At 34.9% G+C, this 24,760-nt stretch overlaps 2 protein-coding genes across 5 annotated transcripts in view; one reads left to right on the top strand and one right to left on the bottom strand.

Annotated features, from left to right (window-relative positions):
* Nucleotides 1-24,760, bottom strand: part of Balat (Beta-alanine transporter) — a 299,782-nt gene that overhangs the window by 197,662 nt on the left and 77,360 nt on the right. The gene's annotated exons all lie outside the window — the stretch shown is intronic.
* Cp1 (cathepsin L) lies at nucleotides 15,407-24,072 on the top strand. Of its 2 annotated transcripts, XM_067094740.1 has the most exons (7): nucleotides 15,407-15,464; nucleotides 20,634-20,732; nucleotides 21,294-21,446; nucleotides 22,005-22,214; nucleotides 22,487-22,678; nucleotides 22,843-23,008; nucleotides 23,198-24,072. In XM_067094740.1, the coding sequence occupies exons 2-7, from the start codon at nucleotides 20,634-20,636 to the stop codon at nucleotides 23,404-23,406; spliced, it is 1,029 nt and encodes a 342-aa protein (XP_066950841.1). In that variant the 5' UTR covers nucleotides 15,407-15,464; the 3' UTR covers nucleotides 23,407-24,072. The 2 variants fall into 2 exon arrangements, with proteins under 2 accessions (XP_066950841.1, XP_066950838.1); XM_067094737.1 differs by lacking the exon at nucleotides 15,407-15,464 and having other exon boundaries at nucleotides 18,424-20,732.

The raw sequence follows: 24,760 nt of genomic DNA, 5'->3' as shown, positions 1-24,760 counted from the left end.
ATCGGCAAGACACGCCTCTTACTTCGAGGCGTCACGAAGTACACGTACACACCATACATTATTAGGAAGCATCCTTCAAAAACCGGATTTTGTAACTGGTTCAGCTTCTAGAACGTTCTTTGCTGAAACGCATTTGCCAGCCCGTGTCTTGTCACCAAGGTGGTTTCTTCGACCCTTGTGGTATGCAGTTTCAGCATTTTCCAATTTGCTGCGTACAGTGAAAATGGACCCTGCGAATAGCTGATAACTTTTCAAAACCATGAGCCTTTATATATATATATATATATATATATATATATATATATATATATATATATATATATATATATATATATATATATATATATATATATATATATATATAAATATATACTAAGAATTTTTACTGCAGTGATAGTAAGTGGAATAAACTGGACAGTGCTGCTGTAAAAGTAAAGGGTTGTAGACATCTTGGTGAGACAAAATACCCCACAAATGGCAAAAAGGTCTGATTTCCCGAGGCCACTGGTAAACACGATTTTCATTCCAGTGAGATGCTAAGAAAAAACGAAATAACAGCATGAGATGCTAAGAAAACACGAAATAACAGCATCATCAATCCTCTGCGTGGTGTGGAATCACCAAATGGCCAAAGGAATGGATTTGGTACCCCTATACCTTATACCGATAATGCTAAAAAAAAAAATTGTCCTCTAGTTGTCAAGAGTATATTTAGTCCAGAAGAGAATAAATGCATTACAGGTGATTTGCTCAAAGATAGAAACCAAGATGTTTGGCACAAAACAAGCGTACACATAATACGTCTGGAGTGAACGAAAGGTGTAGAATGCCAAAAAGGTTAACAAAGTAGTGGGTCCTGACAAAGAGAGGTTGGATCAGGGTCTTTTGAGATGATTTGGCCATGCACATCATTTGGAAATATTCAGAAAGAGTGAGACAGGAAGGCAGAGTGCACCTGTAAAATGGTATGAAATAGATACAAGAAAGGAAGGGGCTTAATATCCAGGGAGCACAGGAGTAAAGTAAAAAAAAAATTGGAGGTAACATTTCACTGTATGTAGGGTATGTACAGAAATTTTCGTGTTCTAATGAGCCCTCTGTGTAGGGACATGAAGCGGTTTTTTGCGAACATTTCCACCACAGAAGGTTCATCCAGTTAAAGTATACACACACGCACACATATATATATATATATATATATATATATATATATATATATATATATATATATATATATATATATATATATATATATATATATATATATATATATATATATATATATATATATATATATATATATATATATATATATATATATATATATATATATATATATATATATATAATCATGAAACTATATATATATATATATATATAATTTATATATGATAAATATATATACATATATATATATATATATGGCTCAATATATATCGCTAATATATATATATATCCATATATCATATATAAATATGTCTCCAACGGAGATATACCGATGTAATTTCGATATTACGACATTTGTTTCATGATTGTATATAAATCACGGTGTGATAAAAATTTCTATAAGTATGTACGTAACTTAGTTCGTAATAAATATAAATAGTCAAGGGAGCAAGAGTAAGTAATGCTAAATTTCTCGTTATTATTGTCTTCTGACAAGAACAAAATGAATTATTCCAAATTTACAAAAACATCACATACGCACCAGAAGAAGGAAATGTTCGCGGAACTCTTATCCAGTTGTTTATTTCAAACAAGGAGTCATCCAGCTTCAATACAACTTATCGTTATCTGAACAAATATTATTGTCTGGAGTTCCAATTCCTTGGAACTGCTTGTGTTTGTCACACAGGATCTTATCTGAGGATGTGAAAGCAAACATGTCCATGCTGTTTGTATCAGTTTCAAGAATGAATCATCGTCTGGATCCTCTCGAATCTCATTCGCAGATTCGGTATCATATCGGTGTTTGTCACCGAACATATGTTGGACAGGGCACAACAACTGTTGAGGTGTCTCGTGGCGTCGCGACCTATGACCGCCGACCAGAACAAACTGGATTTATGGAAGATCAGATCTGGCCGAGGGGAAATTCGAGAACCAGGAATCACCAGATTTCTGGGAGGACATATTCTCGGATTAGCTTATTAGAATACAGAAGCCTTGCGCTAATGCTACGAACTTACGAATTATAATTCAAGTATGTGTGCGCAAAGTTCTGAAAATTTATGAGGAGAGTTTGATAAACAATCAAAGAGCTGGAATAAAATAATGTTATAAGCATAAAGTGTGATTTATCATATTACATAATATCCATTTCATCTAACCTTTGTATGGAATTTTGTCATTTCACGACAAAAGTTAAGATAAATATAATAAACTTAAAGCTCCACCAGGAAGACTAATAGCGAGAATTAGGAAAGGCACATGAAAACTCACGAAGTGTTTGACAAACTCAAGAATTATTCTTCGATTTCTAATTGAAAAAGGAGCAACGACCGAGGACAAAATTCGCTGACGTTGTGCCAAATAAAACAAACATGAACAGATAAAAGTTGATTCCCGTATCATTTTTTCTGAATTAAATTCAACTATACATGACTGCAATATATATATTGCAATGATTGACATCCGTTTTCTAACAGGCCAAAATATGTAGATAGGGTTGAAAAGTGCTGTTTGCTTAGGGGTTTCGATCCTCTGGTAACAAGTCTTCTTTGTATGTGTGTGTGTATATATGTATGTATGTATGTATGTATGTATGTATGATGTATGTATGTATGTATCTTGATATGTATGTATGTATATATATATATATATATATATATATATATATATATATATATATATATATATATATATATGTATATGTATATATATAACAGAGTAAAGTATTTCTCATAGTAAAATTCGGAACAAGACATTACTGCTAAAAGCACCTCGCGAACCCCAGATATGGTTCTGCTAGCGGTTATGAAAGTTCAAATTTAGCAAAAAAAAGTGTGAAAATGTCAGAGGTGGGAGATCATGGCTTCCAAGGGATGCTGAATACAAGACATTTCAGGTTTATTAAAACTGATTTTGACAGCAACCGTGACATCAGAAAATGTGAAAGAAACCGTAACGCTTGTAAAGCTGATAATTCCATATATGATACCCAAAGGTACGTTGACTGAGAATTTTCATTTCATGAGGGCAATCACTGCAATTCTAGCTTTAGGAAAAGTATGATAACAACAAAAGTCGTCCAGTGATTCAGTACTAAAGAACCTGATATTTAGAATGATGGCAGTCGCCAGAATATTCAAAAGCAGTGCTAGCAAAGACATTGCAATGGATGGTGCTACTAATAAAGATATTGAAAAGTGGAAGAATGCAGTCACGACATATAAACCAGTAAAGAATGCGCCGAAGTTTTTTCGGAGCAATCGAGTTTTCTGTACAGCCGCTATAGCGTATAATCAAGGCCACCGAAAATAGATCTATCTTTCGGTGGTCTGGGTATAATGCTGTATGAGCCGCGGCCCATGAAACTTTAACCACGGCCTGATGGTGGCCTGTCCTATATTGTTGCCAGAATCATGATGATGGCTAACTTTAACCTTAAATTAAATAAAAACTACTGAGGCTAGAAGACTGCAATTTGGAGGGTGGATGATCAACATACCAATCTGCAGCCCTCTAGCCCCAGTAGTATTTAAGATCTGAAGGCGGACAGAAAAAAGTGCGGACGGACAGACAAAGTCAGCACAATAGTTTTTTTCTTTTCAGAAAACTAAAAAGACATAGGAGTCATACAGATAATTAGGGCTTTCGACAAAGTGCTTCTGGTATCCACAGAATAAACGTCATGGCACTAGAAGTATTCCTATTTTCCTGTCAGTCAAATTGAAAAATAATTCATGTATTTTATGCAAAACACTTTGCCTTCACATACTTTTTCCATTATCTTCTGTAATAATATTATTATATGTGTGCGCATGAATCTTTTAAAATATCACGGAACTTGAAATGGAAGAAATGTTGGGGGATTTCAAAAAGTTTCAGGAGCATCTTCCTAAGTGCTATTTTTTTTCTTTTATTACTAAAGTACTTTACAAAGCAACTAAGCTGCAAAAATTTGGATGCTATGAAGCTAGCCAAAGGTCTTACTCAAGAAGAGGGACGCTTCAGTATCTACCATACTGTATGTATAAATTTATTCACCCTGTCTTTTAACATTTTTTAAACAGCATTTTGTTTCCGAAAATCTTTTCAGATATTCTGACCCGAAGATTTAACAATTATTACGTAAAGTAGAAATATTGCGCATGGAGTCATATTTGCACACATATACGAAAAGACGGCACGATCATGATGATAAAAATATACGACTACTGTGGCTAATAAATACTTGGCTCCTACATACTTTTGCTTTTAGAGCACAAGCACAGAAGGAAATGATAATCCCAGGAAACGCTTATCATGCTCTGTTTGAAAATATATATAGAAAAATCCACTCGTGACAACGAAAAAACGCAATCTTGTTTATTCAAGAGAAGAAACAGATACAGGGAGCTGTGTCACAACAAGAAACCAGCGTTAACAACATCAAACCACGTTTTTCTGAATTCGTGCACTTATCATTCGTTGACCTTGCAGCCCTCGGTGTTGTGAGCTGCAAAGTCAAGATCCCGTATGTTTCTTGAACAAGAGCTGATGGTGCGTGGATGATACACGTCCGGTATGCTCCCCTCAACAGCGCACATCCCACTTACGTTGCAAGCAAGCATCGATGTAGTTGTTACAAACGGATTTGATTCTTTTGTCGTTTGTTTATAGAATGTAAAGCCGGGTACACACTTGCGAGCAGGGCAACTGTATCATAAGAGTGCTGCGTAAATACTCGTTGCATGGTGTCAAAATGTTGAGGAGGTAACTGCAACGCGTCAAGCATGTAATTTTACTGCGTTCCACCGTGAGCAGTCAGCCAGCCTGTTTTTTACCGACGATGGCCAACAACATACAAGTAGCTGCCGCCGCGTATTTCGAACTAAACAAAATATACTTATCGAAGTAACGTAGGTGATGTATAGTTTCAGGATATATATGGTTATAAGGGTCTATCTCAAAAGCCCTAGGAGGAGTTTGCACTCAACAGACAGACAGAAACTACAACTTTACTTTATAATATATATATATATATATATATATATATATATATATATATATATATATATATATATATATATATATATATGTGTGTGTGTGTGTGTGTGTGTGTGTGTGTGTGTATATATGTGTATACTCCCTACATAAGCTACCATTTTTCTTAAAATAATCATTTGACTTTAAATGCTGAGCAATATACTAGCATACGTCTATGTAATGCTATAACTCTGATTAAATCTGTTTGTTTGTGTGCAAGCATTTTTATTATGCATTTTATTTTCAAAGTACTTTATTTTCATTATTTCAATATCAGGTACGAGGGAAGGGTTGTAAACTCTTTATTTATTGGTTAAAAAACACTGATAAAAATCAAGTAAATATAAAGATAAGTGTGTATGTGGATCAGGTTATAACTAAAACTAGTTAAATATGTAGGTGTAAGAAATAGAAGATAATAATAGTAGCAACGAAAGTATAATTGCTACCAGAGATCACATGCGACTCACTGGGTGACCCATTGTTCCCCAGCCACATAGGTATACCTTAGTTTTACTAGACCACTGAGCTGATTAACAGCTCTCCTAGGGCTGGCCCGAACGATTAGACTTATTTTACGTGGCTAAGAACCAATTGGTTACTTAGCAACGGGACCTACAGCTTATTGTGGAATCCGAACCACATTATAGCGAGAAGTGAATTTCTATCACCAGAAATAAATTCCTCTAACTCTTCATCATCGGCCGGGGGAATTGAACTCCGGCCCATCGAGTGACAGTCCGAAGCTCTACCGACTCAGCCAACGAAGGGCTAAATTTATGTGACCCAAAGGGTCACCGGTGGTATGGTATATTCAAATAATTTATCAAACATCTTTAGTTTTTCTTATAATACAAGGATTTATAGACTTAGTATTTTTATTAAACAATAATTATACCCACTTTTCAAGTCCCATATAGAGTATTCTCAAGTCTCAAATACTCTATACATGATAACAAAAAATTCAACCAAAAAATACATTTCAACTACAAAGCTCTCTGTATTCACCTTTCTCTGTTCCAATACTCTTCTTCATCTTGGCCTTCTCCCTTCTCATAGAAGATGGCACGAAGGTCATCTTTCTCATGCATTCCTCCACCGATTTCCCTGTTTTCTGGGCTATCTGTATCCACGTATCATTGCGACGTATTTTATTAAAATGGCATGGGTGTTTTGCATACCACGGTAGGCTACAGTCATCTCTTCATTATAATTTATAAACTGAAGGACTTCTTCGTCACTCCACTCAGCCACTGGTGGGCTTCACGTAGTTTCACAGAAGGAATCAGAGTAATGCGTGATTAATACTTCCGAATTTCAGATGTGTACACACATTTCGTGGCGTATTGTGTAACATTCCTTTGATGCGACGGGCAAAAACCGACTATTGGTGGAACGGAGTGAAACACGTGCAACGATCACCTCCTGCTCGTTGCTCGGGCTTCAGGTCCCGTCCACACTGGCGAATTTGCAACAAGAATCTGTTGCGTTACGTGCTTTTGCGCGCATGTGTGTACCTGGCTTAAGAGCAACAACGTTTGCATGGAATAAACCATTTACAACGAAAGTAAATTAAAAAATATTAACTTTTTTGGTAGTAAAAATGTAGTTTATGCATTTGCAGGTCACAAGCGTCAAGTTTTCAATACTATCGAGATGCAATCACCACATTATTCCATTCTGCTTCATTGTCGTGTATTGTCTTTTCAATTTACCCTGTGTTGTTGTTCACATAATTTATTGTCTTGATGTATTTTATTAATATTAAAGATTGCTTGTACGAATCTTACGGAGACTTCAGAATGCATAATATACCTTATGTCGCAAACCCGTAGGGGTTGTGTGTCGTCAGTGCACCTTACGTGGCGCACTGTGAGCATTACCCAAAGTTTGCAGCGTCCCTTCGACCCATGGCTGCCTCCACTTTTCAACCTTTTACTTTATCGCCATTTCCGCATCCTTTCTTTATGCTGCCCAACACCTCTAACAGTTACCGCTTAGTGCCACTGGGGGACTTTCTCCTAGTTCCATCTTAAAATTTTTGTACTTCATTTATTTTCTGAATCTCTTAATCTTGCTGCCTACCCCTCCAACTCCCTCTTGTCACTGTCTTTGCGCTAAATGGCCGGAAGTGCCATAGTGCTTGGATTAGCAGCCTAGATTTCATAAATCAAGCAATCACCCTTATGTTGAAATGTATCCATTCTGTGACCAAATTTTATTCTTATTTTGCGTTACTCTCCCATTGTTTCATCACACAGCAGCATCTACTTAGTTGGCCGTCTATGGATAGTATTTACACCTTCGCTCACTTTTCTAGATACCATCCTTCTCAGGATGTTAACTCGCAAAACATTTTTCTAATTCCTAAAAGTCATTTATGTAAACAGACCTCTCAGCCCATCTTCCATTAGCCTGTTCTTTGCTGGCTATGCAAAAATCGACTTGGGTATGGTCTCTGGATCGCCTGGAAGGATGGTGTTGAAACCTCTAGGAGGATATCCTCTCACATACACTGAATATTCATACAGGTGTAGTCTTTATGGCAGTTGCTTTACAGAGAGTGAAAAGTTATGAGGAAGCCCTTGTACAGACAATGGACACTTTAAGAATGGGCCTCTGATCTTTAGAGGGAAGAATACCTCTTATCTATGCAGACCCTCCAAACAGGTGCAGTTTTAACAGTAGATGCTTTGATGACAGAGTAACGTCACAAGAAAAGGCACGAGGAATATTATCAGTTATGTTATTTACTGCTGCTCCTCACATTTCCAAGCAAAACAGTGCTTCAGTGGCCTATTCCAGAACCATGCTCCCATGGGTCTCTCTCTCTCTCTCTCTCTCTCTCTCCAAATGAGCTTGATGGGATGACTTGCACTTGTCCTTCATACAACAAATTGCATGCAAAACTTCTGCCTCTTTGCAACACCACAGATAAATTATTCTCTTCACAATCACCATGAAGTCTTCAGCAATGGTCAAACTGTCGTCCTGCACCCGTCTTTATATTGATTAGTTAGTCATTAGGGCATAGTTAAAATGGTATCTCTTTGGATAGCTGCAGACAGGTCATCAGGGCCCCTTCAACCCTATGTTTTTGCACAGGATTTCAAGTGTTGTTGAATGTCTGTCTTTAACCCGCCCTCTTGTAAATGCTAGTTAATAAACTTTGTTAATTTTTATCAAAAGGTGCTGTTCTTAACCCAATTAAACACTGATACTGTATTTTTGCTGTTTTGTTGAAAGTACCTTCACTGTCTTAGGCACTGGTCTATACTTTGAAACTGAAAGTGGAGGTTAAATATTTGATTCCAGCTAAATGTTAAGGACTAATTCTGAAAGTATCTACTGTGAGTTTCGGGTAAGAACAACAGAGATAAACAATCAGAATTACCATCATGCAAATAACATTCGCACAAGCTGGCCCATGCCAAACCCAGTTGAATACGGATGGCTGACCAACACTGGGTTGTAATGCGGCAAAACTTAGTAAACCAATTAAAACATGAAATACCGATACATTTACATTGGTCATGAAAGACCAGAAAAATGTAACACCACATAGCATGAATAGGGCTATATATCAATTACAGTATATTATCATTCTAAACTGCTGGAGAATCTAAGGCGGAGTTCCCAACCTGGGGTACTTGAACCCCCCGTGGTACATTTGTCGGGGGGGGGGGTTACATTGGATCTGAGAGAATAGCCAGTACTGCGCAATACGTGATGTAATTGCATTGAGATTGCACAATATCGTGTCTTTTTTTTTATTTCCTCATTTTAGTAAGCAAAGCTTTTACTTGAGTTATATCATACCATTTGTTTTTCACTATCATGGAACTTCCCGCAGCTGTAATCTGTACCCGTACCGGGCCTGAAAAGATGCAGTCTACACAGAATTCATAATAAAATTATATCACAATATCAATTTCATTGTTTTTCTTTCTCATCCTCAATTTTTAGGGGTACACAGGAATCTATAAAAATGCCCAAGGGGTAGAGAAGAACAAAAAAGTTTGGGAACCCCTGACTTCTACGGACTACAATGAAATCGTAACAACCATGTTACATATATCTATAGGCTCTTGTGAATTAAGCCAACTCTTGGTAAAAAGTTACACAATAACAATGGAATGAATGTTCAGTAAGCACTTAATGAACAAGGGGACTTCATTTCAAAGGAGCCAGGTTAATCTGCACACCAGCAGTCAGTTAAGCAAGAAGTACGTCACAAAAAGTTCATTTGAAAACTGCTGGAAGTGTTGTTCATATTTTAGATATCATTTAAACAAGGAAAATTATTGTTATTTACAACCTTAATAAACAAAACAAACATGATACAGCTAATAAATATATACTGAAAATCACATTGGCGAAGCGATTAAGAAGAACTTTCTTTTATCGGTATATTACTAATATTATTCAGAATGAGCATATGTTCATAGGTAACAAAACTAAAAGGCCATTAACTTGAACAAAATTTTGTTACTAAAAACCATTATCGATGTGATCAAGGTGACTGTGCTATATTATTATTATTATTATTATTATTATTATTATTAGGAATGAGCAGGTAACAAACGAAGAAAATCATAACTTGAAAACACATATTCTCCCATGTATAAAAAACAGAAACATACGAATAAAAAAGACAAACGAGCAAATATAAATATACAAAATCATCAATGTATGTCACTTTAGAATAGTACTGAACCTACTCCGGGACCTATCGAGATCATTACTATTGGCAGAAAGGCCATTTAACACTAAAAGGAATAAAAACGTCCGGTGCTACTACTTCTTTGTGAGCAGGTGCTAATGAGGCTCTCTGCTGAGAAGGTTAACTATGCTTCTGAGGAATCTCGTCACGGTATTAGTTTTTTAAATACTCTGTTGGAAAATACGACGACATAGTATACGAATAAACAATATTTCTGCAATTCCTCTCATATTGGAATATTGTTGATAAGCCTCCCTAACAGAGAAGGATATGATTGCAATTAACGTTATAATATAAGTTTTAGTCAGAATTAATAAAGAAATGTGGATGGAAAATTAATTGCAATAGCTGTACAGGGGAACAACTGGTCCCAAGTGAACCCAGCCATGGCGCCGCATACCCTGGGCATGTCTTTGCTTCATTCACTTCCGTATGTATTTCTCAGTTCTTTGTTGCATTTAAAAAAATTAAAAGTTATTTGTTGTATTCATGTGCATATTTTCATCGGTAAGACTTTTCAGAGACAGGATAAATATATCCATTTATTAATGGTGGTATAGCATAACATTCTATGTGCCTTGTTGTCACACTACAAAGTACTAGGAATCATTTATTTCTTCAACTGTTAAACTTTAGAGCGGTCCCCTGAGAATACTATTGATACCAATGTTTGTAAAATTCACACATTATATATATATATATATATATATATATATATATATATATATATATATATATATATATATATATATATATATATATAATTAATACACACATATATATATACATATATCTCTCGTCGCCCACAAACATTACATAAAGGGGGGATTCATTCACACAAGCTGTACTCAGAGGGAAGAGCGCAATTGTTAATAGTCCCAAGACACTGATACAAGCGCTTGAAAAGAAGCGAGTCCGTATAGCAGCAAAGCTATACCGATAATTTCAAGCAAAATATCCTTTAAAAAAATGGTAAAAACTAAATGGCTGCACTAAGAGGCTTCGAATTACCGCCAGCATCCTTGCAAACATTAAAATGACCTATCGATATGTTGCAGTTAAGAAAACTAGCTATTTATGATGATTATGACACTCTTATCAGTATAATCACCGAAAGCAATGCCGTTTTAGCTACCATCATCAGTGGTATCCAAATTCAGTTTCATAGTCGAAGAATTTGCTGGGCAAATAGTTAACCATATGTACATCACTTTTCAATTAATTTACTCTTATTAACAACGACCGTACAGTTCCCCAAAATAGCTTTACCGAAGTTATTACATGCTATGCCGTGATGGAATTCCTTTTCCTCCACTGCTGGTTTGTTGTAAGTAATTTACTGCTATCATTTTGGTAACTGAAATCTATATGATAATCCTGTTATCGTACTGTTGCCGGCAGATGGCTCCTTTTTTTTTTATTATAGTACGAGAAATACGTAAGACCTTCATGTAGACAGATGAGTTATTGTTATAAACTAAAAAAAAAAAACACTGTTTTGTGCAAACTAAATGTAAATATGGAATTATGTAATGTTTTGTCAATAAAGAATAATAATAATAGACAAAATTAACATAAGTTTAATTTCAATCATTTGGCTCTAAAATACTCAGGCCAATGTATTAGGAACATAGAGGAAGTGCAGTCTTATATTTCTGGAAGTGCAGCCTTATGGTTTCTGCGATCTTTTAAATTTAATTATGTACTTTTGAACTGGATGTATGGCTGCAATTAAGTCTATTGGGGGGAACTGGTCAGTCATTTTCGATAAGAGTAAACGAACCAATAACTGAAGTCAGATACTAAATTGCCTAACGCACTCTTCAGTCATAGGAGTTTGGTCTTGTTTTAGATTGGCTGGGAGAAAAATAAAAACTATGCTTTTAGTGGTAATTTTGCCCAATTACAATTTGCTGGTCATTTCAAGTTCAACAAGGCCCGAACGACTGCTGTCATTAGCTCGTTCCTCTAAGCGCAATTACATAGTCTTATTCTAAAGGATTTTGTGCTTCAAATGATTTTTCCATACCTTTGACTATTGAAGACTAATGAATTCGGTTTTTAAGTGGTTAGAGCAACGTCATTTTTAGGTCAATTTTTGGCACTGACTCTGTTCTAAGTGAAAACTTTATATAAAAGAATCCTCTTTTCCACGTAATTTGCGAGATCAACTAGGGTAATCTGGAAAGGAAGCGTCATGTCGCAAAAATCTATGAATAATACCTTACTCCTTGCTCTTGTTCACCATTCCAGTTGGATGTTGAGTTCCTGACATCACAACTCCATGTGAATGTTTCCCATTCATCGAGTAATCAAACAAGATGCTCAATAAATTCGGTCCTACTCGTTATACCCTTTCCAGTTGTTTTCAACTTCACGTCTCGACTTGGTTCGTTATAACCACCGTCTAAACTACTTTCTGGTATGAAATTTCATACATTTCTCGATCCTTGCAGGTCAGGGTTAAAGCTTCATTTGACCTCCTAACTTTATACATCCATGGTTGTTGTCACGCCAGTTTTGTAACATTTTAACATATCAATTAATTTTATGCACCCATTTTTGTTATGAATCCGTATTTCATGCAGCGGAACCACTTGTTAATCTCCTGGCCATATACATTTTTTGTTGTCTTAAAAAAATAAAATACTATTTTGTACAAAAGAATGAAAAAAAGCACTAAAGCAAACGGGAATATATATACAAGAGCGCCCATAAATTGTAATGCGTTCTGATCAATAATAGATTTTTAAGCATGCACCGGCTCGTCTCACATGCTGCTTTGTTAGTGCGAACGGGAAACGAAACCGCCCTGACTCACGTAAAGTACATATACGCACACGTGTGTGTATGCGTGTGTAAGTGTAGGCGCGCGTTGGCTGTGTTATTCTGATATTAGAATATCACTGCAATTTTTGGAATCTTTTTTAACGTATATATTGTATATTAATGTGCGCACCGTTATATTAACTACCATGAAATCAGTCAGGAAAGAGGCTTCTTTGTCTAAGCGGGAACGCATTCATTCACTTTTCACATAGCCTGTTACTTGTGTAATAACAGAGAAGTGTGTTCTGCTGCAAAGTTTTCAAGCGTTTGTGGCATGTTTTTCTCTCTACGTTACTCAACCACACAATAGCAGGTTTCATGAGGCGTTCACAATATTAAGGGTCTTCAGGGGCTGATTAAAAAAAAAACAAAATCGTGAGAAAAACGCGTTTGAAAATTGGCAATGTTCAAACACGCATATCTCGGAGATTTATATATGGATTTTAAACATTTTTGTTGCATTTGAAAGGTAATCGTATCTACTTTAGGACCTCATTATTGTCTTTGGCTAAATCCTTTACGACTGCCTTATTTTTAATAACAGCGCTTAGGAAATGAAAGGGTGTTTTTACGGATATGGCAAAAAAAGTATAAAATACGTATTTTAAACATAATTAAATGTCACAAATACTTACAATTAAACATTTTATGAAATTTTACTTACCTAAGCATATATTTACATATGCACAGGGGTAGATAATGGATGAAAATGCAATAAAACATTAATATTATTATTACAAACATATTGACTAAAATCTTATTCATTTAATATGAACGACAGAAAATAATAATATTCAGCTATGATAAGGGGCACTATTATGTATATAGTGAAAAAACAAGCTTTTGTATGGGGTACTTTTGATGTATATAGTGAAAAAAATATACTTTTTTGTTAGAAAAATCTTTCACCTATCTCTCGCGCAGTTCACCACCTTTTGTTTGATAATGGGATTTTCGACCACTTTGGAGTCTACATTTGCAGGTACGCTTTTCCATCGGAAAAGTAGGATATGTTTAGAAGACTTTGGAGCAAAATAAAAAAAAAAATAAAAAAAAAGCGACTTGGAGCTCTGAGAACCCAATATTGTGAACGCCTCAACCATGGTTTTATAGAGTCCAAAATACGGTCAACTAACAAGATCGAATGAATCTTCTCGTCGTTTCTTCTTTAATATTTGTCTACCTATTTCTCAGAGTCCTTTTCACATTTATCATAAATAAACAACGGAATCATAATACATAGCAGAGTCTGAACGAGATGACACCAACAAACAAAACTTTAGATACTCCCAAGCGACTAATACAAAAACAATGACCTCACCCGATCATGTGACTGTACGTCACTGACTGCGCTGCCAAGGCACGATGTGCGACTGACCGACTTTTGAAATATTGATTCACATTCCATATTCAAATAACGAAACATAAAACTTACATTTGGATTCCCTCTCTCACAATTTGCTGGATTTTCATACAATTAGTTATGCAGTAAAAACAAATTTACATTATCATACACAATTCGCCAGAAAATCAGACCGTACTGCTAACGGAGTAAAAAACGTTTTTCCTTTTCATTAAAAAGGCACCTAATGTGACATGGTTGTTTCCCGTCCTTTGTTGATACTGACTTATATATTATATGATGAAGACACTATGGATCAAAAGTTCAATTGCAACTCTCTCTCTCTCACTATAGCCTAGATAAAATTAAACTACAAAATCAACGTCAGCTCATTCCTTTCACTAAATGAACTCAGTGAATCCCCTCTAGAACCAAGTACACCTCCAAGGATGTATTTTAAGTAGCAGCGTTTAATCCGAACTTTGGTCGCGTACAGCACTCCAGGAATAAAGTAGTCAATAAATGTATTTATTCTGTAACCAAGTAACGGGATATGTATCTCCATTCTTTGTTCGGTCTCAATAATTGCCAGTTTTGTTGCGTCAATTATCCCTTTTGAAAATCTAGTAGTCCCTCTCTCTCCGTTCTTGTTTGTAGTATAGAATGAAACCAATTCTATTCAAATGCATGAAGTAATTAAGGTTGCTGGAATATCTGAGAAACCATAAGAAAATTATAGGCAAAGACCAGTTCCCTCGTCAGAATTTGTTAGTACTGGAGTTTTGACAGTAACTGTTATATTCTTTTGACATTTCTGAAGAAAACACTCAGCGTTTTAATCCACGGATGACTAATGGCCTCAGACAAGGGAATGCCGATTTCATGTCATTTCACTACATTTGATCTTGATAACTTCATTTAGTCAAAAAATAACAATAATCATTATCATCATCATCGAGTTAACATCATTAAAAAAGGTGAAGATTATCATTCACAACACTGGATAATGCTGTGATCGTGACTTGATTCTATTTAAATTCCATATAAGAAAAATAACGAAAAATTTGAATGATGAAAGAAAACCACGGATTTTGCTCACCATACTGTACCTCATTCATTGTTTACTGTCACTGCTCATTCTGATATTTCAAGTTTTCTTAGATAACGCTTGTTTGCTGCACAACAATAGCTTAAACAACAAATAACAGAGTTCAATAAATCTTTTACTGGGTAAATGTTAAATATTGAAAAAATAAATAGTTTTGGTTTTACTGCGGTACGACAATTTGTCCTAATCTTAAGAGCCAATGGCAAGGGGCGCCGGCCTATAAAACCAGCTGGCGCTACTTGGTCCTCAGTTCAGGGTGATACTGAAGGAAGGTAAGGTGTAACTTCTTTGTAAACGTAATTGCGTAGAAAGTCATTGTATACTTGTGAAAGTGTAACATGTTCTTAGTGTTTGTTTGTTTGTTCAAAGTTGCGGAAATTCTATTTGTTACATTATATATAAAAAATGTATTTACTCGTCATTCCCACACCTTAGTTCTCTGCCAAACCATCTGACCCACCCAAATTGGATGATGCGTTATTCAGCACAATTTGGGGTTGGATGAACTAGGCTAGCCTGGATAAAACGTAGTTTGAAAATTTTTTTTTTTTTTTTTAGTTTTATATGTTGGTTATAGAATTGGTAAGATATCTTTCTGCAGTAACAATTTTAGTCTGTTTGCGAAACGTGACCCTGAAATAGTCTGTTAGCCTTGTAACCGAAGAGTAGGCCAAGTGATACTCAGATTAGTGATTTTGTATTCTGAATCAGTTGCTGATCAACCGGCAAATTTTTACCAGTAATTTGCTACTCCCATTTAAATTTACGGCGAAGCAGATTCCATAAACTGTGTACTCCTTCTTGTTTACGGTATCGTTTGGCTAAAAGCCACTATTTTGAGTTTATCTTTAAGCAGTCAAGTTTTATTTTTCTCGCCAAACTTGCTCGTAATTTTCTCCCGAAGCCTTCAGTTATTATATTTGTAGTTAAACACTTTCTAGGCTATAGGCTAGCCCATTATTAGTGGCTTCCTAGTACATAACGAAATGTTGTTCAAGGTTGTGGCAAGTTCAATATTGACTATCTTTTCCTTGTACCCTTTTGAATGTAGTGATTTTTCCCCTTGGAAAATTAAGTAATCGAAGTGATTAATTCATATTGGCATTATAAAACTGCATAAATTGCCAAGTAAATTTACGTTGTTTACAGGATGCTTTGGTAATTTTATGTTTATTAGTAAAAATGTAAACAAGACACAGCAAGTTGTATAAAAACCTTTCGTGGAACAGACGGTGTTAGCCTATTATACTTAGCGTTAATGCCAAGAGTTTTCCATTTCTACCACAGATGTCACTCGCAAGAAAAACCCATCCCTGTCAGTGAAATTAGCCTAGCAGTGTATGTTCATGAAAGTAGCGCAAGACTAGTTTAATTTTTGAAATGCAAATTTAAGCAATTTTGGTAATGCCTTGAATGATAGCAACATTTTTCCGGCCATAGGGTGAGCTGAATTGGCACCTAATTATCAATTGGAGTGGGTTAGGTGAGTTTTGGTGGCACTTAACCAATGAGAGTGGTGTTAGGTTAGTTTTGGAATTGATGGAGAGTCCAGACTGCTACATGAAACCTGGCACAAGCCCCCCCGCACCCTTCCCCAATAGAGACTATTTTTACAAAATACAAAAAAAGGATAAAACAGAAGCTTTCAACCATTTGCAAATGGTCGAAAGCTCCCCGTTTTTACGATTTTTGTATTTTGGGAAAATAGTTTCTCATTTACATTATTGTGGCTCTTACTATCACGATTTAGGTCATGTGTATAAATTACCAAGTAAATCTTTGATTTTCGTGAAATTTGCCATCTTAAATAGGATTTGCATTGTTTGGCACACTACACAGGGGAATGTCCTATTGTAAGGTATATGTACCTATCAGTCTAGCCCTTCAGCATTGGTAGTGAAGATAAGTTACTTAAGCTTAAATGTACACTTCTCAAGTAAAGAAAATCCTGTACTAATGCATTTTAGGAGATAAGTGATCTATTTATCCACAATTAGTGTAGTGTTAATAATAGAAATTTAAATAATGCACTGGTACAGCGAATTACTGTATTAAATCACACTGAAGATATGACGTGTTTTAGGTAATTTTGCTGTCAAAGTAGACTAGACCATACCACTGGGTGAAAGAAGAATGAAGGCAGTTAGCTAGCTAACCATGGTAGGGAATAGTTTAGAAAGTTAAGTATTGTTAAGAGTAATGCAAAGTTTGGTTGAGCCAAAATTTTTAAATATTTAAAGGTATAATTTTTCTTACTATTGTCTTGAATATTATTAACATATTACAATGATTTTGCACTATATTAACATTGAATTGTACAGATTAGACATTTTAACTTTTATGTCTTTATTCTGTTTAGGTGAAGTTGCAATTTTTCAGATTTTAACTGTAATATAGTGATTTTGCAATATGTTTACCAAGTAATTTCTACAAATTACATTTTTCACATGACATTTCTTAATAGTATAATGGTTGAGGTAATTGCAATGAATATATGAAGATACTCCTCTCTATCATATGTGGTCTGTGTTGTTTTGGGTGGTTTCTCTCTTCTGCCTCAGTTTCCTTCATAATTCTCCATTGGATTGAACTAGTTTACTCCATATTTTGGTTGCCAATCTATATATTCTGTGATAAATTGATTCTGCTTTGTATTTTTTGTTTTTGTTCTATATTCAGATTATCTTGATTTTTATCACTGCAGCCCTTAGTATCGTATTTTATGTTTGTAATGCCCTTATATTGTTAGTCGATGATAAACACGTGGTTACTGGTGGATATTCCATTATTGGACTTGGACATTTATAAAAATGGGTTTTGTGTGTTCATATCTGTAAATCTTTGTAGCTTTGTATGTTATGTTCTTGCTATACTTAGCCTTTCTCTTACATTTTGATAGTCCTCTTTGTCCAAATTGCATTCCCAGTACTATATTCTTTTAGTTTTAGTAAAATTCACTGGTTGTTGATCCAACATTATTCGTGCATGTTTGTGTGCAGATACTGATATTGTTGGAATTTAGATTTATTTGTTTTTATCTTCCACTTTTCAAGTTTGTTTATTCTTTAAATTTGGTCCATTTTTTATTGTGCTACTTGTCTTTTCAAAGTTGGGTCCCCGCTTCGTCTATATTTTTGTGTAGAGTATAACTATTTCTTATATCTCTAAAGCAGATGTCAGTACAGTACACTGGTGGTTAAGTCACATCTGATGGTATACAGTATATAATATGAATGTTGGACTTAGTACAGATCCTTGTGGGACTCCACTTAATAACGGGAATGGATATCCTATGTAATTTTGTGACTTAATTGCCGGTTTTTTTTTTTTTTTAATAGTTGCGTAGTACTTCCTCAAAAATGCCTGGAAAGTTGAGACGTAATATTTTGTACTCAAGTCCTCGTATCCATACTTTGTCAAATCCCATTGTTATATCTGTACATACTAGCTTGCATAGGTGCTTTATATTTTGTGATAGTGCTCTGCTTTCATATATTGTTGCTCTTGCAATTTGGGTTCCTCTTCCTTTTCTAAATCCATATTGATTTTTGTGTAACTGATTACCTTCTATGAACAACACCAATCTGTCGTTAATTGTTTTTATCCAATATTTTACCAGGTACTTCTAGTAATATCTGTCTATAACTCTCTACCAGACATATATTTTGTCCTGGTTTGGGTATCAAAATTTCTGCTCTCTTGAATATAATTGGAAAATATTAAATTGAGAGAGCGCAATTGTATAACTTACAATTTTTCAAATGCAATGTTTGGTAAATTTTAAATTATAACCTTGTTAATTCCACTTCTGCCTGGTACCTTGTGTTTAAAATTTTTGTTTTGATTTCCCATAACTATTTTCCTTGTTGGTGAACAGTCTTCATTAAGTCTGCTAATATCTGCTGCATGATGCAGATTTATTTTGTCTAGTGTAGGTTGTCGAAATTTTGGTTATCTGTTATTTGGAAAATTTATTTCCTGCCAGTAGGTCAATATATATTTTTTCATTCCTATGCTGCATGTATGGTGATGTGTTAGTTTTGCTTCCCACCAGTCTTGAAATGGAGCTCCACAATTGTCTTGGATTATTGTACTGTACTTGTATATATATATTTTTTTTTTTATTAAGTCTTCCCAGTTTTGATGATATAATCTTGTTTTCTTGTACTAACTGTTCATTTAGTGATACATATCTTATTAATTTGTTCCAATCTGTTATAAGTAGTACTGTAATTTGAATGTTGTTGTGCCACCCGTTACTTATATTTAAGTTATGGATGTTTGTAAAATAAATTTGAAACCTAAAAATCCCATGGTCCACAATTTAACGCCAGCTCCACTTTTCAGTGGCATGTTACAGTATCCTGCCAAAGTTAAACTACTGAAACTAATTTAGGCTATAGACTGGCAAAATTACTGAAACTAATCTAGGTAATAGACTGGCAAAACCATGAAACCCCTCAATTTACTGTAAAAAAATAATTTTTTTTTGTAATATAAAAAGGATTTTGACAAAGGAAAAATGCATTTTAGGTTTCAACATTAGGGATACATCATAAGCCAAAAATGAAACTGTGTAGGCATTAAAAATTAAGTTTTTAAGTAATTCTAATTCATGAACAGCCTGTCAAGCCATTAAATCTGGTATAAAGAATTCTTCTGATTTTCACATATATTTTGCTGAAACTGTTAGTTATTACCTAAATACAAAAGCAGAACTTCCAAAAGTGCCATGTACAGTAATTGTTAGTAGATACAGTGCTTCCTCAACTTAGGGCACTTTTCCAGTGCCATTAACAGTTTTACCTTGCCGTAACTTGATGCAACATCGTTACGATGCCATAAGCACCACTGATGGTGCTAACAGCAAGAATAGCCATGAAGTTAATGGCATTTACAGCGCTGCAACTTGATGCAACATCAAGTTGTGGCACCAATAACAGAGAAAAATAGTCTTGTGGCAGAAATCGACTTAGGGTGCAGCGCTGTTCCAACAGACCCTTCGCCGTAAGACAAGGACGCACTGTAACTAACAAAACCACTATCAATGGTATGAAGACAGGAAATCCATGGCTACATTTTTGATAGTAAATACCTTTTGTGCAAACTTGTATGTAAATGCTTACACCTCCGATAAAATTCCATATGAAGTTTTTTTTTTTTTTTTTTGTCAATTTAGAGGTTTTGCATTAAAGTTAAAAGTTACTTAAATATTTAACTTGGCACTGGCCTGTAAGTACACACAGCCCATAAAAGAGATAACTCACTTCTGTATCCTCAAGTCTGGTGCCATTTTATATACAGTATACTTTTTCACAGGTTTGTAGATGGCTCTACTGTATTTTCCCCTGCTGTATTGTATGCTGCTTATTCCACTGATCTGGTTAATACCCTTTCTTTTGATAGTGGCCTATGAACTAACTGTTATCTTTTACCAACAGATGAAGTACCTCTGTGCATTAGTTCTTACAGCAGTGGTGGCTTCGGCCTCTGCTGTTTCCTTCTTCACCGTTGTGATGGAGGAGTGGGAGAGTTTCAAGGTGAGGGCTAATTTGAGATTATTGCTGTTAGGTTATTGCTTGTTCAAGATTATTGGTTTTATATATAGAATTTTTTTCTTTACCATTGGAAATGCTATACAGTATAGTCAAATATACATATAACCATACAGTTATGACTACCATAAGCATATTGCCATTATTGAAGTGGTTTAGCTATCAAAAACTTCTAATTTTCTATTCCCCCCCTTTCATAGGCATTTTTATTTAATTATTTTTTTTACTGCTTTAAAGCTTTAATTCCTTTGTCCCAGTTCTTTGGGCATCAGTCTTACACTTGGTGTAGGTGGCTTACAGCTTTATTAATGGTTTATATAGATCCATATGGTATTTTGATGCCTCTGAATTTGTAACAATCCTACTCCAGCCTTGTGCCAGAGCAGTCAGTACTCTTTGCCCTTGTGGTGTTATGTGGTTATTTAACAGTATAGTATTCAGTAATTTTTTAACATCCTCCAAACCAGAGAAACTTAAGCCTAGTTTGTTGGCTGTTCTTTTAAAATTAATTTACCAGTATGAAATTTAATTAATTTGTATTTTCAGTTTGAACATAGCAAGAAATACAAAAGTGATACTGAAGAAGCCTTCCGAATGAAGATCTTTGCTGAGAATAAGCAAAAAATTGCTGCTCACAACAAACTCTATCATACGGGTTCCAAGACTTACAAACTTGGGATGAACAAATATGGTGACATGGTAAGTAGGTATAGTTTATTGGATGCAAACCTCCTTACAGGGGTACGGCCATTATATTTAGTACAAAATTTCTCAATTTAGTACAGTATTTATAAGTTTGATAATGAAAAAGGCTAAAAAATTATATTGGCTCTTAAATATTGTTTTAGGACTGAAGTGAACCAAACTATGATTGAAGTTACTCGTTTTCATTTCAACCAGCAGAAGAAAAATGTTGAATTTTCTTGGTGTTGTGGTATGATTTTTTTTTTTTTCTCCATTATTAGTCTGGTTTCATGAAAAATTTTCCCTCCCCCCATTATTAGTCTGTGTTTTCATGGAAAATGTGATTAAACAGGTTGAAAGGACATGAGATGGTTGAGAGATTGTGGTTTAGTTGACTGTACAGGCATGGTAATCTGAACCATTTGTGATTACTGTATACCAAACTACTATTAACAAGTTTCAGTTCAGTTTACCTCATTCATTGAGGTTGGCTTGAGGTAGTTTAGTGTTTGATATTTTGCTAACAAATCGGTCTTGGTTTAATTTTTTTTTTTTTCCATTTTTATCTTCCAGCTTCACCACGAATTTGTGAACATGATGAATGGATTCCGTGCTAACACCAGTGGTGCTGGTTACAAAGCAAACCGTGGCTTTCAAGGAGCTCACTTTGTTGAACCACCTGAGGATGTTGTAATGCCCAAAAGTGTTGATTGGAGGGAGAAAGGAGCTGTCACTGAAGTGAAAGACCAAGGAGCTTGTGGCTCATGTTGGGCTTTTTCTGCTGTTAGTATTTTTAAGTTTGTTTGGTTTCTTATTTATGTAAGGGCATGTTGAATAAATGTTTTTTCTGGAAATGTTAGATATAGTTCTGACTTGTAAAATGCTTAAAGCATTAGCGCACATTCCCTCTGGCCGCTACCATAATATGGTTTTGGAGTTGGTCATTTTCTATTAATGAAGGATGCTGCTGCTATATTTTTGTGGTTAAATAAACTCTATAGAAGTAGGAGCCTTAATTGGTAAAATTCTCTTAAGCATGGAAATTTTAATTACAGACTGGAGCTTTAGAAGGTCAGCATTACAGACAAACTGGAGACTTGGTAAGCCTCTCTGAACAAAACTTGGTTGATTGCTCCACAAAGTTTGGAAATAATGGTTGCAATGGTGGTCTCATGGACAACGCATTCCAGTACATTAAATCTAATGGTGGCATTGACACTGAAAAAAGTTACCCTTATGAAGCAGAGGTATGTTTTAAATTTTAATTTGTTTTACTGTTCGTTTTGGAATATAATATTGGTTGAATCTAAAGTATCCATTTGTTGCATGTAGTAAATGCACACAGTTGTAATGTCTATACATAGTTCTCACCCAGTGAAATAACTTTGATTGCTAAATCTAAAAATTGCAGGATGAACCATGTCGCTACAATCCTGCTAACTCTGGTGCTGATGATAGGGGCTTTGTGGATGTCCGAGAAGGAAGCGAAAATGCTTTGAAGAAAGCTATTGCCACCATTGGACCAGTTTCTGTTGCTATTGATGCCAGCCAAGACTCCTTCCAGTTTTATCAACATGGTAAATATTTGCGGTACTTGTTATCCCTGAGCATATGCCAGAATCGTAATGTGTTGTTTTTCTGATTGTGAATTTTGTAATTTGTGTAATTTGCCAAAAAAACTTTGATGTGAAGGTTTTGTGTATTTTTGTAAATGTCACAGTAAACCTTCAAGCATTTCCATTGCTATATCCAATACTACTTTGCAGGAGTATACAGTGATCCAGACTGCTCATCAGAGAATTTGGATCATGGAGTTCTTGCTGTTGGTTATGGCACTACCGAGGATGGCCAAGACTACTGGCTTGTAAAGAACTCATGGAGCAAGTCATGGGGTGACAAGGGCTACATTAAGATTGCACGTAATCAGAACAATATGTGTGGCATCGCAAGTGCTGCATCCTATCCTTTGGTTTAAATGTTGACTTTGTTCTGAATTTTCAGCATCTTGAACTTCCTCACTATAGGTATGTGTAAGCCATGTTAGGCTGTTATACTCTTTTCAGTGTTCAGTAAGACCAGAGTAGAACACACTATAATTTTTTAGTAAGACCAGAGTAGAAATAGAACACAATTCAATTTAAAAAATAGTAGCCATAACTGGTTGCAAATTATTTTACACGTCAACACTTTGAAATAAGTGTCAGTTTTTAACTTTGTATTACAAAATGAAAATCATATTAAGGAAATAAGCATGTTAAATGTGACTGAGCAATAGATTTTAGGAGACCTGGAAAATTGGTTTCTATCAACTACTGTAAATGCCTTTATGGTTATTAGCAAGTATTCATGCTGTTTAATAGATATTCAATATTCTTAATGTGATAGGTTGTGATTTATAATTTGATTTAATGGAAAGGGCTGAGTGGCTGGAGAACTTAGTCTGTGATTCATAGATTTTTATAATGTTTTATATACAACCATTTCAGATTTGGGTGTCATTTTTATTTTTTATGTACAACTTCAGCTTGTAAGGTTTGCATCTATAAATTTTCCAGAATCCCAGTTTATATATTTATAAACTTGGATTTTAAAAAAATTATAGATGTACTGCACAATTTTTCAATAAATATTTTAAAAATAAGAACTTGTATTTCTTGGTACCTGATTTTTTTTTTTTTTTTTCCTTTTTTTTTGTGGTCTAGGAAAGATTACAATTATTTCAACAATCTTCCTTTACTGCATATCTATATACTGTAAACCAAAACACTACCCTAATAAAAATTCGAGTAAGATTTGGTAGACTGCTTCCTGAGATGGTATGTATACAGCCTATATACATGACTCAATTAGTGTTGAGTGCAAGTGTTAAGTGCAAGTGTTGCAGTTTCACTTCTTGAAAGATTTCTTGACAGCCTCAATTTCACTAAAACTCTTCTCAAAAAGATTTTTAAGATATTTCTCTCAAAAAACAGTGATCCATTAAAGCTGCACATGGTCTAATGTACAACTGGATGGCTTATTTTCAATATTTTGCCATGTGCATACTTTTCAATGTTGATTTAAATTTTGTATCCAGTTTTGGTCCTAAGCCTATAAATATTCCTTTCTGCTTGTTGTACATGTTACTGCTTCTTTCTGGCAATACTGAACTTCTTGGTCCACAGAATCTGATTACCGTACTTCATCATCTTAGCAATGATTGTGGATTAATCTAAGAATGAAAGGAACTTAAACATTACTGTCCATTTTGGTTTGATTCCAGGCTTACAGAAGCAACATTTTACACCAACATAATGCCCATTCCAAGAGATTAAAGAACGTCTGTATAT

This window comes from Macrobrachium rosenbergii, chromosome 4, assembly GCF_040412425.1.
Source record: "Macrobrachium rosenbergii isolate ZJJX-2024 chromosome 4, ASM4041242v1, whole genome shotgun sequence".
In the NCBI taxonomy this organism is placed as follows: domain Eukaryota; kingdom Metazoa; phylum Arthropoda; class Malacostraca; order Decapoda; family Palaemonidae; genus Macrobrachium; species Macrobrachium rosenbergii.
Note: the sequence above shows the minus strand (reverse complement) of the source record. Positions and strands in the feature narration are given on the sequence as shown.

Bases quoted from the DNA above. Each gene is read 5' to 3' on its own strand.
- Cp1 (XM_067094737.1), top strand. From the start codon at position 20,520: ATGGCTCTACTGTATTTTCCCCTGCTGTATTGTATGCTGCTTATTCCA. The intron at 20,733-21,293 runs GTGAGGGCTAAT...TTGTATTTTCAG, and splicing joins AGGAGTGGGAGAGTTTCAAG to TTTGAACATAGCAAGAAATA. The intron at 21,447-22,004 runs GTAAGTAGGTAT...TTTATCTTCCAG, and splicing joins TGAACAAATATGGTGACATG to CTTCACCACGAATTTGTGAA.